Source organism: Aotus nancymaae, unplaced genomic scaffold (genome assembly GCF_030222135.1).
Source record: "Aotus nancymaae isolate 86718 unplaced genomic scaffold, 86718_ANA_hifiasm-v0.15.2.pri h1tg000018l, whole genome shotgun sequence".
Lineage (NCBI taxonomy): Eukaryota > Metazoa > Chordata > Mammalia > Primates > Aotidae > Aotus > Aotus nancymaae.
Window position 1 is genome coordinate 15,540,731 of NW_026988430.1, and position 15,495 is coordinate 15,556,225.

General features: G+C 48.7%; 1 protein-coding gene across 1 annotated transcript; it reads left to right on the plus strand.

Annotated features, from left to right (window-relative positions):
• The first annotated feature begins 3,178 nt into the window (after positions 1-3,178).
• TMEM238L (transmembrane protein 238 like) lies at positions 3,179-14,053 on the plus strand. The gene is made up of 2 exons (XM_064378295.1): positions 3,179-3,683; positions 12,232-14,053. The coding sequence occupies exon 1, from the start codon at positions 3,326-3,328 to the stop codon at positions 3,563-3,565; it is 240 nt and encodes a 79-aa protein (XP_064234365.1). The 5' UTR covers positions 3,179-3,325; the 3' UTR covers positions 3,566-3,683; positions 12,232-14,053.
• The last annotated feature ends 1,442 nt before the right edge of the window (positions 14,054-15,495 follow it).

A 15,495-nucleotide genomic window follows, 5' to 3' on the forward strand; every position in this document is an offset into this window, starting at 1 on the left:
CCAGGCTTTGCATCAAACATCCCAGTTGGTCTCTCCCAGCTGTACAAATACCAAGGCTGCCTCAACACACAGGAGCATCAACTCTGGGAAACAAGAGTAAGAAAGACACATGGGGGCAGAGGTGGAGGGGCACCTCACAGTCTGGCCAGTCACCTGGAGGGGGCCATGCCTAGCGATTTGCCAGATTGGCCAGGTATCATGAGAGGGAATGCAGACTGCAGAACTGAGAGTACGATGCAGCCCATTTATGTAAGGAAGAAAGGACATGTTTATGGTTCTGCTGGATGTATCCCAAGGAGTTCATGCTAATTAGCTCTGGATGCTGAAATAGCCAGTGGTTTCATTTTTACCCCTCTTGCTCGTAAATATGGCATAGTATTTTAGCAGGAAACGTGTATGTAAGCATGTTTGTGCTTGCAAAAATAGTAATACAGTCAGCCCTCTGTATCTGGGGGTTCCATAACTGCAGATTCAACCAACCATGAACCTAAAATACTCAGAAAAACTACAAATATAAATAATAATACAATAAAAACATTAATAAAAATACAGTATAACAACTATTTACATAGCATTTACATTGTATTAGGTATTATAAGTCATCTAGAGGTAATTTAAAGCATATGGAGGGTGCAAGTAGGGTTTTTTTGTTTTTGTTTTTTTTTGTTTGTTTGCGTGTTTTGTTTTGTTTTGTTTTGTTTTGTTTTGTTTTGTTTGAGACAGGATCTCACTCACTCTGTCTCCCATGCTGAAGTGCAGTGGCATAATCACGGCTCATTGCTGCAGCCTTGACCTCCTGGGCACAAGCAATCCTCTTGCCTCAGCCTCCTGAGTTGCTAGAACTACAAGCATGCACCACCACACCTGGCCAATTTTTGCATTTTTTGTGGAGATGGGATATCCCTATCTTGCCCAGGCTGGTCTCAAACCCCTGAGCTCAAGCAATCCACCTGCCTTGGCCTCTCAAAGCTCTGGGATTACAGGCTTGTGTCACTGCACACAGCTACGCATAGATTCTATATAAGGAACTTGAGCATCCATGGATTCTGGTATCCATGGGATCCTGGAGCCGATACCCCACAGATACGGAGAGACAACTGTACTGAAAATCATGAGTAGATCAGAACCTAAGGAATCAGACATTTCAGTGTCTGCATCAAGTGAGGCTGAACTGAAGTGGGGTAGAGGGGGAAGCTTTCTTTGTTATCCGCTTCTCTTTGACCCAGCAAGTTAGAGGAGACTACATTGACCAACCATCCAGATTGACCTAGAACCAAGGGATTTCCCAGCACGCAGAAATCTTAGTGCTAAATTGTTGGCCACGGTGGACTAGAGCCGCACACACAGGACTCTGAAAAGGTACCTGAGAAGCTGTATATGGCTAGACCAGGACTCATCAGCCCAGCCCTGCATAGACACAGTAGGAGTGCTTGTCCTGGCCCTAGGGAGAGGCCATTGCTGTCCATCAATAGTTTTTCCCAAGGGACTTTCTCCTACTCAACACTGAGAACAATACATTGAAAGAGTAATGGCTTCCCCAGCAATGGGAGGTGTTCCTGTAGGTACCTGGCCCCTTCTGAGGACCTAGTGGGACAGGAGGCAAGTACTGGGAGGGAGATTGGCCTCAGCGCTTCTTACTTTGAGATGTTCCAGAGTGTTTACCTGCTTTGGCTCAAGTCTCGTGGAGTTTCAGATCCTAAGAGCTATGGTTTGGGTCATCCCCTGCCACCTTCCCCAAAAGATTTCCTCAAAGTTTCTCTCTCACTCTGGCTTATTTTACACATAGAAAACAAAAGCCAGGCATGGTGGCTCATGCCAGTAATCCCAGCACTTTGGGAGGCCAAGGCGGGAGGGTCACCTGAGGTCAGGAGTTCGAGACCAGCCTGGCCAAGTAGAGTTTGAAACGCCATCTCTACTACAAATACAAAAATTAGTCAGGCATGGTGGCACACACCTGTAATTCCAGCTACTCGGGAGTCTGAGGCAGGAGAATCGCTTGAACTTGGGAAGCAAGAGGTTGCAGTGAGCCAAGATCGCGCCATTACAACTCCAGCCTGGGTGACAAGAGTGAAACTCCATCTCAAAAAAAAAGAAAAGAACAAAGAAATTGGATCTACCTACTTATTCTCACCCTCTGGGGAAAGCAAAAGTGAGGGTGAAAATTATTTTCCTCATTCATCTGGGGAAACCGAGGCCCAGAGAGGTTTGGTGCCTTGTTCGAGGCCCCCTGTGAATCAGGGACAGAGGGTGGCTGTCCGTAGCCCAGCCAAGGGCTGCCACTGCATTTTCCTCATTTGATGTTCGCCCCCACACTCCCTGTGAGCAGCCACGAGGATAAGATGCTCCATTCCATACAGAAGGGATGCAGGCAGTGTCTGGAAGGGCTTACAGGTGCCATCTATTAGGAGAGAGAAAACCTACATAAAGTGAGTCCATGTAGAAAACACGGAGGCAACAGTTCCGGGAAACATCACTTGACTTTTGCCTGGGTGTTGTCTTTTGAGCCACACAGAATCCACTGCAGGAAGAGGCCAGAAGTTTCTTCTCACCCTATTGTCCTCTCTCTGCCCCTTCTGTCCACTCTGTCTTTTCCATCTCTGCCCCTTTCCTGCCCTTATCCTTCCTGTCCGTTATCCTAGGAACCTCAGATCCTTCTGTCTACACAGTGAGGACCCTACAAGAAGTCAAACCTTCTCTTGCTAACACGGACCCATTGTTAACAGCAACACTTCAAAGTCGATTGATGTTACAAACTCTTGTCTATGAGTAAAAATATTGGTTTACATAAAAGCGTCCTTTACATAAAAGCGTTCCCAGCAAGGAAGAGAGTAGGGCAGACAGATGAAGAGAAATGGAGACCCCACCACCCCACCCCACCTTACTAGATGAAGGAGCCGTGTCTCAGAAACAGGGCAGTCAGGCTCTCTGGCTCCCAGGTTATAGAACAAGGCACAGAACAGCCCCTCCCCCAGAATCACAGGACCCCTGACTTGGCAAATTTATCCAAGGGCACCCTGGCTCCTCTGCCACGTGGATTGTTGGTTCCAGCAATGAGCAGCCCAATTAACAGTGATGTCAGACTGTTTGGGTCCAGATCATTCCTGAGCCATGAAATAGTTAAGAAATATCCTGCCCCACTGGCTGCCGTGCTCATAAAGGTAAACCAACGTGTACTTCCTTGTGGCTCCAAGACGCACTGGCTCACTCATTTGCTCACACCCAGCACACCCAGCAGGCAGAGAAGGCAGCAGCAGGCAGGACCGCCACCCTCCCATGCAAATCACCCCTAGGAGTGCAGCTGGGCTCCTCCCGCTCCTCCTGGGCAATGCTCCTGGGGAGTCTGTGGGGAAGATGCCATCCCGGGCGCTGTGCGCTCTTCCTTGTCCTCGCCATCCTGCTCGACACAGTCGGCCTGGTCCTTTTGCTTGTGGGGATCTTGGCCTCCCTGAGTTACTGGGACTTCCTTGTCTACACAGGCGCCCTGATCCTGGCTTTCAGCCTTCTGCTCTGGATCATCTGGTATTCCTGCAACATTGAGGTGTCCCCTGAGAAACTGGACCTGTAGTTTGGCCATGGGAAGAGGAGGAGAGACGCAGCTGCTGTATGCAGACATGTCTGTGAACCTCGGGCTCTTGGGCACCAACACGTTGCAGCTTCTACCTAGCAAGCCCCGCCGGGACCAGGTGAGTGCACACAAGACCTACCTGACAGGGTGGCCAGAGAGGCTTGGACAAGCAGGGGCACAACCAGGCCTCCTGAGGCTGCATGAGCAAGCAGCTGGACACTGCGCCCCTAACTAGGGATCCTGGGACCCTGGCCTCCCGTCCTGCTGGGTGGACCAGCCAAGAGGGTGTGGGGCAGGGGTTTTCTCCTCTGGGTCTTTTTCCTCGCCTAGGCTGGAAAGAGAGTCTCCACAGCCCCTTCCACTTCTGATATGCCACGAATAATCCTGCCTGCCAGGCAAAACGGGAAGTTATCCCTTTAGCTTGGAACTTGGGGGAAAAAAGACCCCATCTGGATTCTCTGCTGGGGAGAATCCCTGCTGGGGAGACAAGTCTTTAGCACAGGAGAGGATGGAAAGTTCCCCAATGGCTCTTGTGCCCTCGCATGCATGAAGGGGTGTGAACTGAGCTGCGGTAAAAGCAAACAGAGCAGAACCACCCAGAACGGTCCCTCTCACTCACTTCCTCCCTGCACCTGCCCAGATGGGATACGTGAAGGCGGGTAGAGACTATTTCCCTCCATGCCCGCTCAGTGCACACACCTCCTCTCGCTGCAGTGCTCCCACCCCACCTTCACTCACTGTCACGCACAGACAACACATGTGCCCAGCCAGCCTCCAAGACCCAGAAGTCAGGAGCCTTGGGCTTCATGGATTTTGTCAGCTGAGTTGCACGTCACAGCTCAGTCTATTGCATGCAGCCAAAGAGGCAGATAGCTGTAAAATTTTTCACATCAAGACAGAGTCCCAAAAGTAGAGTGGTCTGGTCCTTACAACCCTGAATTAGATATGGACAGCTCTCCCCAGGGAACTGAAGTCAGAGCCCCTGTTCACTGGGCAGCCATACCCTCGTCCCCAGGTGGGCCCAACCTGCACACACGTTCTTACTCCCTTAGCAAATTTAAGAGCAAAGGTCGTTGCTGAGTTGGAAGAAGGAAATAATAATTGTGTTTTTTCTGGGAGATTACATCTGACTCTCAGAACTCGGAGAAAAGAGCAGCAAACTGAAGAGGTCTCAGTAGAGTAAGGAAAGCCCATACCTAGCAAATGATGTAGAAAGAGATGAGAAGTCAGTCCCACTGTGATCCTCAACACTTGCTAGCTGGGTGGCGATGGCCAGATTGTACACTCTAAGCCCGGAATTCTCATCTGTAAGATGAAGAGAATATCCCTGGCCCTTATTGCTGTAAGGTTCAAAAAGAGATGAGGCAGGGAAAGGCTCCAAGGTTGTTACAGACGTCAAGCATACAAAACACACAATCTGGGATGAGTTAACTGACCCAGAGTCCAAATGTGAAGTACCTTGGTGTCTCTCAAATTGGCAGTGGTGCGGGTCAACTCACACTTTGCATCATGAAACTTCAAAGCAAAAAGAGACCCCTGATTTGCGTGCTGGTACGTTGGAATGCGTAAGGCACTGTGCAAGACCCTGGGGATACGACATGAGACACACGGGCCGGGCGGGGTGGTTCACGCCTGTAATCCCAGCCCTTCAGGAAGCCGAGACAGGCAGATCACTTGAGGTCACAAGTTCAAGACCAGCCTGGGTAACATGGTGAAACTCCATCTCCACCAAAAATACAAAAAGTTACCCATACATGGTGATGCACGCCTGTAATTCCAGCTATTCAGGAGGCTGAGGCAGGAGGATTGCTGGAGCCCAGAAGGCGGAGGTTGCAGTGAACTGAGATTACACCACTGCACTCCAGCCTGGGCAACACACTGAGACCCGTTTCAATTTAAAAAAAAAAAAAGAGACACAGGACACAGCGGCTCTACTTTTAGGGAGTTTACCATTGGGTGAGAAAGACAGACATTTACTAAAAAGTCACACTGACAGAAGTAAAATAACAAAGTCAGCTCTGTGCTAGGAAGGCGAGGAGTATCCTCCCACGAGATGCTCAATAGAGAAACTGACCCAGAAGGTGGAGTCAGGGAAGGCTTCCTGGAGGAGGTGATGTTAGGCTGAACACCAAAGGAAGCATGAGAGGTAAGTGGAAAGTCTTTCAGTGAGAGACAAAGTCTTGGGCAAATGTGGAATAACAGGAAATAAAAGATGATGGGGAAATTGAAGGGCAGAGAGCAAATGTCAGAGAGGGTTAGGGCCCTGTGGTCAACAGAGGCCAGATGTGCCACAGTCTTGAGGGCCCTCTGAAGGATTTTGGTCATTACTTTAAGAACAATAAGAATCCATTGAAGAGCTGTAAGCAGACGTAGGGGCTTAACATAATAGGACCTATGTTTCCAAAAGACCACCCTGACCACAGTATAGGTTATTATGGTTATGATTATTACCAGTTGAAACCCATTTTGGGAGCCAAGACAAGTGACCGAACAACACAGAGTCCACAGTGTGCGGCTCCGTGCCCTGCACACCCTTTCCTCATTCAACAGAAGTTCACAGCCCAACGTTGAAGAGCATGGGCCATACCCAGACTGCCTGACTTGAATCCAGTTTTATTCCTTTCTGGCAAAGTGACTTGGGGCAAGTTCCTTCACTTCTCCATACCTCACTGCTCCAAATATGTAAAATGGAGATGGTGCTAATAATAGCTGCTACGTCATAAGGAGGTTGCACAGATTAGGTGGATTATTTGTTCAGCACTATGCAAGTGATGACTAAATCAAGCGCCAGTCACGATGCAGGTAGCCAGCACATTACAGAGGGTGTGGTCTCCCTCCAAGGTACACACCCCTTGAAGCGTTAGGATCAATCCTAATGGCAATGTACAGCATTAGGATTTTTCAATAGGTATGAGACTAGATGCTGCTCCAGAATGCCAGGGTTTTATCCTGGTTCAAAGGGCCTTCAGAAGTTGCAAGAAGTTCTTTATTGGGGTCAGGTGCGGTGGCTCATGCCTGTAATCCCAGCACTTTTGGAGGCCAAGGTAGGCAGATCCCAAGGTCAAGAGATTGAGACCATCCTGGCCAACGTAGTAAAACCCCATCTCTACTGAAAATACAAAAATTGGCATGGTGGTGCGTGCCTGTAGTCCCAGCTACTTGGGAGACTGAGGCAGGAGAATCGCTTGAACCCAGGAGGTAGAGGTTGCAGTGAGCTGAGATTGTGCCACTGCACTACAGCCTGTGTCAGAGTGAGAGTTTGTCTCAAAAAAAAGAAAAAGAAGTTCTTTGTTGTATTCTTTATTGAACCACCATCCCCTGCCACATTTCAGGGATGGCCCAGAGTGACAGATTCGTGTGTGCTGAGACCTGATGTTCGGGAGGCTGCTCACTTATGAAGCTGCCCAACCCTCCTCTCACCATGGCCTTGGGCGAGTCATTTTACTTCCCTGTAGAACGAGAGATGTGGTTTCCAAGGGAGTTTCGAACTGTGCTTTGCCGATGTCCCTGGGAGGGGGTTGGGGCTGTGGTGAGGGGCAGAGGGAGGAGACAGGAGTCCAGCAGCCCTACCCACCCCACAGCACACATTTCACCCAGAACAGTGGAGTTCTCAGCAGCTTTGCACATTAAACTGGCACGTAAGGCTTTATATGAATGCAAGCTTCTCATGCCAAAAAATTTTCAAAAAACAACTCATCTCAGTTCCCCTACAGTCTATGACCTTTGGCCTGCATGTCAACACCAGACATATTCACAATTTACGGGTAGATTGTGACTGGCTTCGCCAGCTCTCTCATTCTCAGAGCGGGGTAAAAGGAAAGAATGTGGGCTCCTTGGATTCAGAGTTGATGCCAACGTTCCCAGCTCAGCCTTCAGAGGCTCTCTAAGACAAAGTTGAGGCTGGGTGTGGTGACTCACACCTGTAATCCCAGCACTTTTGGAGGCCAAGGCCAGAGGATCACTTGAGGCCAGGAGCTCAAGACCAGCCTGGCCAACATACTGAAACTCCGTCTCTACTAAAAATACAAAAGATAGCTGGGCATTGTGGTGCGTGCCTGTAATCCCAGCTACTTGGGAGGCTGAGGCAGGAGAATTGCTTGAACCCGGGAGGCAGAGATTGCAGTGAGTCAACATCATGCCACTGTACTCCAGCCTGAATAGCAGAGCGAGACTCTATCTCAAAAAAAAAAAAAAATGAGTTTGATAGAACCTGCTCCCACCCTGCCCCAGAGATGAGGAGGTCCCATGCCTGGTCAGGACAAGCCTTCTGCCCACAGCCTGCATGGTTCCCCAGAGACAGAGGGCAGGGTGGCTGGCAGCTAAGCCTCAAAGGCCCCCCCAAGAAGTTTCAGGGTGAGTGGCTTATTTTTATAGCCCAACTGTGCTCCAAGAGAGACAGGCTGCCATTTGATTTTATCATTTGGTCGCTGTATTTTCAGATTTTTTTTTTCCCGCTCCATTTTCCACTTCTTGGTCATTTCCTGCAGATAAAGATAAGTCCCCAGGCAAAGTCAGATAAAAACTCTTGTCCTTTTATAATAGAGGGTTCAAGACTACACGCCCAAACAATACACACACACTAACACCCCACATGTACACACACATCCCTCCTCTACTGCACATGTGTTCATGCACACACAAACACACCCCCACACACTCACACCCACCACACACACACCCGGAAACACGCACTCACAGAAACAAACACACCCACTCCCACACCAACTGAAGCCAAAAGGCATGGAAGGCTCACAGCCTTGAGCCTTGGAAAATGAAACTTGTTCCTCCACTTCGACTTTTTCCAACAGGCAGCCTCTCCCCACTGCCCACGGAGGAGGCCAGTGGAGCTGCCAAGTCAGCTCAAAGGTGAGCCCGGTAAAAAGCCTTCCTCACCTCCTCACCTCCTGGCCCCTCGCAGATGCGGTGCCAGGGCTGCACGGAGGAGCAAACATTTCTCTAATCTCTCCAGGGATTTTTAATCTAAGGGGAGAGATAAAGCATGTGCATGATACTTTACAAAGTCTACACGGGAAAATGCATTGCGGGAGATAAGCATAGTCTTCCTGTAATCCCAGCACTTTGGGAGGCCGAGGAAGGTGGATCACAAGGTCAAGAGATCAAGATCATCCTGGCCAACATGGTGAAACCCCGTCTCTACTAAAAATACAAAAATTAGCTGGGTGTGGTGGCACGCACCTGTAGTCCCAGCTACTCGGGAGGCTGAGGCAGGAGAATTGCTTGAACCCGGGAGGCAGAGGTTGCAGTGAGCCGAGATCGTGCCACTGCACTCCAGCCTGGCGCCTGGCAACAGAGCTAGACTCTGTCTTGAAAAAAAGAAAAAAAAAGGCATAGTCTTGCCAGGGCTCTGAAAGCGGAAAGGAGGCACAGAGCCTCCTGGCTGGGGGGAAGCATGCAGTGTGCCGTTCTGGCCAGGCTCCTGAGGAACAGGTAAGAATGTGACAAGCAGAGATGGCACAGAGACAGTGGTGGTGGGCTGTGGGTAGGGAGGCAGTCCAGGCAAAAGGAATGACTGCAGAAACGGAAGAATTAGGGTGTTCAGGAAAAGCAGGCACATTTCCCTTTGCGCTGGGGTCTTCAGTGCTGACTGTGCAGGACTTTGAACACCAGGCGAGGATGCTGACACTGGGTGAGGAGGGAGGAGCCTTCAATGGCTTTACATACCAGAGAGAGGCATGATCAAGCTTTGCCTGTGGAAGAGTAACTCAGCATCGTGTGCAGAACGGGTGAGAGCAAAGCAGCAGTGAGACAGAGGCCATTCAGTAAGCTCAGGTGGCAGGTAATAAAAGGGCTCGAGCTGAAATCATGGCCACAGAGGGGAGAGGAGAAGAGCAGAGACTGCATGAGTGGAGGATGGCCCGTCCTGTTCTACAGCAGGTCAGGGGTGGCATTGCAGAAAGTGCCCCCGGGGCATGGAGTGAGGGAGGTCAGGAGGAGGCATGAGTTTGTTTAAAATAATGCATTTTGCCCATCCATGATAGATGGATAAAGAAAATGTGGCACATGTACACCATGGAATACTATGCAGCAATAAAAAAGGATGAGTTCATGTCCTTTGCAGGGACATGGATGAAGCTGGAAACCATCATTCTCAGCAAACTAACACAGGAACAGAAAACCAAACACCACATGTTCTCACTCATAAGTGGGTGTTGAACAACGAGAACACACAGACACAGGGAGGGGAACATCACACACTGGGGCTTGTCAGGGGGTGGGGGGCCTAAGAGAGGGATAGCAGGCGGTGAGGGGATTGGGGAGGGCTAACATTAGGAGAAATACCTAACGTAGATGACGGGGGATGGAGGCAGCAAACCACCATGGCATGTGTGTACCTATGTAACAATCCTGCACGATCTGCACATGTACCCCAGAACTTAAAGTATAATAAGAAAAAAAGAAAAAAAAGACGCATTTTCTTTTGAACATGCAGAGTTTGATATGCAAATGGTGTATGAGCAGAACTACGTAATTGGCATTGACTCTGCAGATTTGAAACTCCAAAGAGAAACCAGGTGTGGAGAGGGAGGTAAGGGTTGGAGACGACTGTGGGTGAGACTGCAGAGGGTGAGCAGGTAGAGAGAAAAGGGATTGGGAGAGTGAGAAAGGGAAGGAAGGAAGAAGGAAGGAAAGGAGGAAGAAAGGAGAGAAGAATACTAAGATTCACTGAATCAGGCCCTAGGGTTGAACATTACCCAATTTTACCCCATCAACAAGGCCATGAGGAAAGTATTATTATTATTATTATCATCATCATCATCATCATCATTATTCCCCTCATACAGATAAGAATAAGGAGGCCAGGCACGGTGGCTCACGCCAGTAATCCTAACACTTTGGGAGGCTGACACAGGCGGATCACCTGAGGTCCAGAGTCCCAGACCAGCCTGACCAACATGGAGAAACCCCGTCTCTACTAAAAATACAAAATTAGCTGGGTATGGTGGCGCATGCCTGTAATCCCAGCTACTCGGGGGCTAAGGAGGAGAATTGCTTGAACCCGGGAGGCAGAGGTTCCAGTGAGCCGAGATCGCGCCATTGCACTCCAGCCTGGGCAACAAGAGTGAAACTCTGTCTCAAAAAAAAAAAAAAAAAAAAAGGATAATAAGGTGTATGGAGGTTAAGTAACTTGCCCATTGTAATGGAACTAGGCAGTGATAGAGCCAGATTGTAAAACAGGGTATATCTGATCCTAATGTTTATGCTCTTTCCACAAGACGGGGGATTGGCAACTACAGTCAACCTCCTGTTTCTGTAGATAAGAGTTTCACTGGAGCACAGCCTGGCTTATTCACTCACGTGTTACCTATAGCTGTTTCATGCTATAGCGGCAGGATTGAGCAGTGGTAACAGAGACCATGTGGCCTGTAGAGCCTATGACATTTGCTACCTGGCCCTTGACAGAAAACATTTGCCAGCCCCTGGCCTAGCCACATATGCTTCCTATAAGAGCCAGGGCAGAACCTTGAGCCATGCCTGCATGTGGGGAATGGGAAAAGGAAGGCAGATGGAAGAGCCCAAATGGAAGTTCCCGGTAATAATAAGGAAGAGACGTTACGCCAATGGCAAAGAGGACAAAGAAGGATGCATTATCAAGAGTGAGGGGAACTGCCCATCAAATGCTTCAAAGCCATCAAAAAAGGCTGAAGCCTGAGGAGAGGCAGTTAGACAGACCTAGCAATGTGTCTTTCTCAGTAAATGGTGGGGACCAGACTGGGCACGGTGACTCACGCCTATAATCCCAGAACTGTGGGAGGCCGAGGTAGGTGGACCACCTGAGGTCAGGAGTTCGAGACCAGCCTGTCCAACATGGAGAAACTCTGTCTCTACTAAAAATAAAAAATTAGCTGGGTGCATGCCTATAATCTTAGCTACTCAGGAGGCTGAGGCAGGAGAATCGCTTGAGCCCGGGAGGTAGAGGTTGCCGTGAGCTGAGATTGTGTAATCATTACACTCCAGCCTGGGCAACAAGAGCAAAACTCCCTCTCAAAAAAAAAAAAAAAAAAATGTTGGGGACAGAAATCAGATGATGCTACTTATGAGGTGGCTGAAGATGTGTGAGGAGTGAGCACACATTCATCTTCAAAGTATTTGGTGATGAGATTAAGAGGGCAGGGCAGTCATCTGCTGGCATAACTGTGCTAAGGTGCAAATTTTTAAAGAAGGGATACGGAGAATTGAGCAAGATGATAAGTGGAGGAGAGAAAGTCAGTAGAGAGGAAAAAAGGATGCTGAAGTGACAGATGAAGATGAACCTGTGATCACATCCAAGGTGGAGGTGGGAGACAGAATTCAGAGACCAGAGAGAGGTAGGCACCAGCTTTGCCTGTAAGGAAGGGTAAGGAGAGGGAACTAAGATTTGATGAGAATCTTGATATATATTAAGCCAATCACTTATTTTCATGATCTCATTCAGTGCTTACAACTCTGTGAGTTAGAAATTCAAATGCCCATTTTGCAGGCAAAAGAAACAGTCTCACATAGTTTCAGGTCTAGCCCACGGTAACAGTGTCATAGAGAGGCAGCTCCAGCATTCAAACCTAAGTCTGGCAACTCCAAAGACTATGCTGGTTTCACCACACGCAGGCTTGAAATTGATGGATTTGGGGTGGGGACTGATCCGTTTTATCTTCGTTTGTTCCACACAGGTCCCATCTGATAAAGGAGAATCCATTCAAGGAGATGAGCTCTCTTTACAGCATACGCTTTAACAGCATCCAGGAGGAACGAGAAGCTGCAATGCGGAGGCTTTGAAAGTATTCACAAGGATGCCCAAGAATGGCCGTGATGCCAGGCTTCTGGCAGGTTCCAGGCTCCATCACGAGCCCAGAATCCCTGCACCAGATCTGACATCGTTGCTGCTGTCCCAGCTGTCTATGAAGGGCCTGAGTAGCTGTCAAGTTGTTATGGCAGCAGCTCTGCAGGGGGCTTAGACACCAAAAGAGAAGTCTCATCCTCTGCAGTTCTTCTTGTCAATGTCCTGGTGTCAGTGTCAAAACACTGAGAACCAAGCACAAGCACCGGAGTCTAAATGGGATCTCCTGCGAGCACATATCAAGCAGTATTGTTGCTGTTTCTCCTCGTTGGCTCTTTGGACAGACTGTGTGGGCTCCTGGAAGGCTCCACTGTATCTATCCTTTGATACTGTCCAGTTGGCACATGGTGACATATTCCAACGTGTTGATTGCAAACGTGAATGTACAGCCAATGCTGTGTGTGGGAGGACTCTCTCCTCCTCAGTGGGGGCCCCACTTGTTTGCACAGCCTGGCCATGCAGTGGCTCATATTGAGCTTTTAACCAGCTGAAACCTCCTGTGCGTTTTTCTGACAAGCCGGCGAGGCCTCTGCTATGCTGTCCTTGTGTCGTTCATGTTATGACCTTAAGGGCAGTACTGTTTTTATCTTAAGTTATGTCTGGTCAAGTACAGCCCAAGGACAGCAACTCTGAGGGTCAAGCCTGATAGGCTAACCAGATAGATATGCTCGGCTTCGTCATCCACCAAAGCCTGACTGCCTCACTAATTTATATTTCCCCTGGTCTAATGTTGTATTTTTTATTTATATTTCACCCTTAGAGTATATGTGTTTCTTATAAGCTGCCTCTGATCTTTCATGGTATGAGGCGGTTACCTAAATAAAGAAGTAGATTTGGTCTTTGTTTTCATGTAACAGGACATATTCACGAGTCATCCTCTTCCCAATTGTTTATCTGGCCCTGGTGCAAATCCTGGAATTCTACCCTTAGTAAGGTGCCTCCGGGGAAGGAACACATAGAACATCATGTGCTAAAGACAGCAAGGCCGGGCGCAGTGGCTCGCGCCTGTAATCCCAACACTTTGGGAGGCTGAGGCAGGTGAATCATGAGGTCAAGAGATTGAGACCAGCCTGGCCAACATAATGAAATCCCGTCTCTGCTAAAAATACAAAAATTAGTTAGGTGTGGTGGTGCGCGCCTGTACTCCCAGCTACTTGGGGGAGGCTGAAGCAGAAGAATTGCTTGAACCCGGGAGGCGGAGGTTGCAGTGAGCTGAGATCTTGCCACTGCACTCCAGCCTGGGGAACAGAACAAGACTGTGTCTCAAAAAAAGAAAAAAAAAGAACACAGAGCACAAGTTATCCTGACACCATGGAGTCTTCTGGCATCTCTGTGCTCTGCCACCAGCCTAGCGTCTCTGAATTGGGCTGGCCTCAGAAACCTGATAAGCTATCACAAAAGAACATTGCAGCTATGGAATTCAGAAGAAATATTTCTTTCCTACTCAGAATCTTCCTCAACCACTTGTAATCCTCTCCATCTTCCCAATTGGACGTCTCTGTGCCTGAGCTAACTATACACTGTGAGGGGCCAGAGCCTCTTACTTGGGGCTCTAAAATTCACAGGGAAGGAAAAGTCGCGTGTAATCAAAACCAGTCTGAAAAATTCCTTGGGAAGACGTTGTGTGGGAGGTCACATGACTTCTCTTAATGAGACCAGCATAGTTGTTTTGCTTTAATTCTAGAAGTGGAACCGTTTTCTGTTTTCTTTGGCTGGGTACCAAATGCAGTCGTTGGCTTTCATTTAGTAGAAGCCAAATTGTTGAAAATCTGCGAATCTTAAAAAACTAGGATCCCACTCTGGCCAGAGCGTATGTTCACATCTAAGAGAGACTGAAGGAGCTGAGTGTGGCTGAGCAGCAGATTCCGACCTCACATGTCACACTCACTCTAGGGAATTTCCCGCACTGTTTACGTCACCCTTTTTCACACACTTGGGCTGTTAGTCTGCAAGTTAAACACAAATATGATGGTTCTCCATATAGACCATTTGTTCGACTCAATTAGAGGCCATGCCGCTTGGGAGAATGACTATAGAATAAATCTGTGATAATAGGAGTAAGAGGCGAATTAAATGCAGTCCCTGCTGATTACTTACTAGTCTTTAGCCTGCAGGAAGAAAAGGGAGGCCCACAGAGGAGGATTTCCTGGAATTTGTCATTGACCACCCAGCAACTACATTAAAGAACTGGAACTCAGCTGGGCATGGCGGCTCACGCCTGTAATCCCAGCACTTTGAGAGGCCGAGATGGGCAGATCACAAGGTCAAGAGATCGAGACTATCCTGGCCAACATGGTGAAATCCCATCTCTACTAAAAATATAAAAATTAGCTGGGCGTGGTGGTGAGTGACTGTAGTCCCAGCTACTCGGGAGGCTGAGGCAAGAGAATCGCTTGAACCCGGGAGGTGGAGGTTGCAGTGAGCTGAATCACACCACTGCACTCCAGCCTGGGCGACAGAGCAAGACTCCATCTCAAAAAAAAGAAAAAGAAAAGAACTGGAACTGAGAAGGGCCACCTAGCCAGTGCATGTGGAAATTGTAGAGAAATCCCTCCCGGGCAAGGCTTTATCCAATAGCTGAGCATCTGCAAGGAGGACACCATTCAGAGACTCCTAACAGTACAGAATTAGAGGACAGGAGCCCTGAAGCCATCTTAAAAACCGCGAAGCCGTGCTTCTCCAACTGTATGCAAATCACTTAGGGATATTGTTTAAATGCAGATTCACTGTGGCTCCTGCTTGGAATCCCAGCATTTTGGGAGGCCGAAGTGGGTAGATCGCTTGAGTACAGGAGTTTGAGACCAGTATGGGCAATGTGCTAAAACCCAGTCTCTACAAAAAAATACAAGAATTAACTGGGCCGGTTAGCATGTGCCTGTAATCCCAGCTACTTGGGAGGCTGCGGCAGGAGGATCACCTGAGCCTGGGGTAGTTGAGGCTGCAGTGGGCCGTGATCGCACCACTGCACTCCGGCTGGCGTGACAGAGTGGGATCCTGTCTCAAAAAAAAAAAACAATACAGATTCAGATTCAGTAGATCTGGGGAGGGGCCCAAGACTGCATTTCTAACAAGCTGCTGCTGCTACTGGTTCCTGAGA

Excerpts from the sequence above, each read along its gene's own strand:
- TMEM238L (XM_064378295.1), top strand. The coding sequence starts at position 3,326 with ATGCTCCTGGGGAGTCTGTGGGGAAGATGCCATCCCGGGCGCTGTGCG.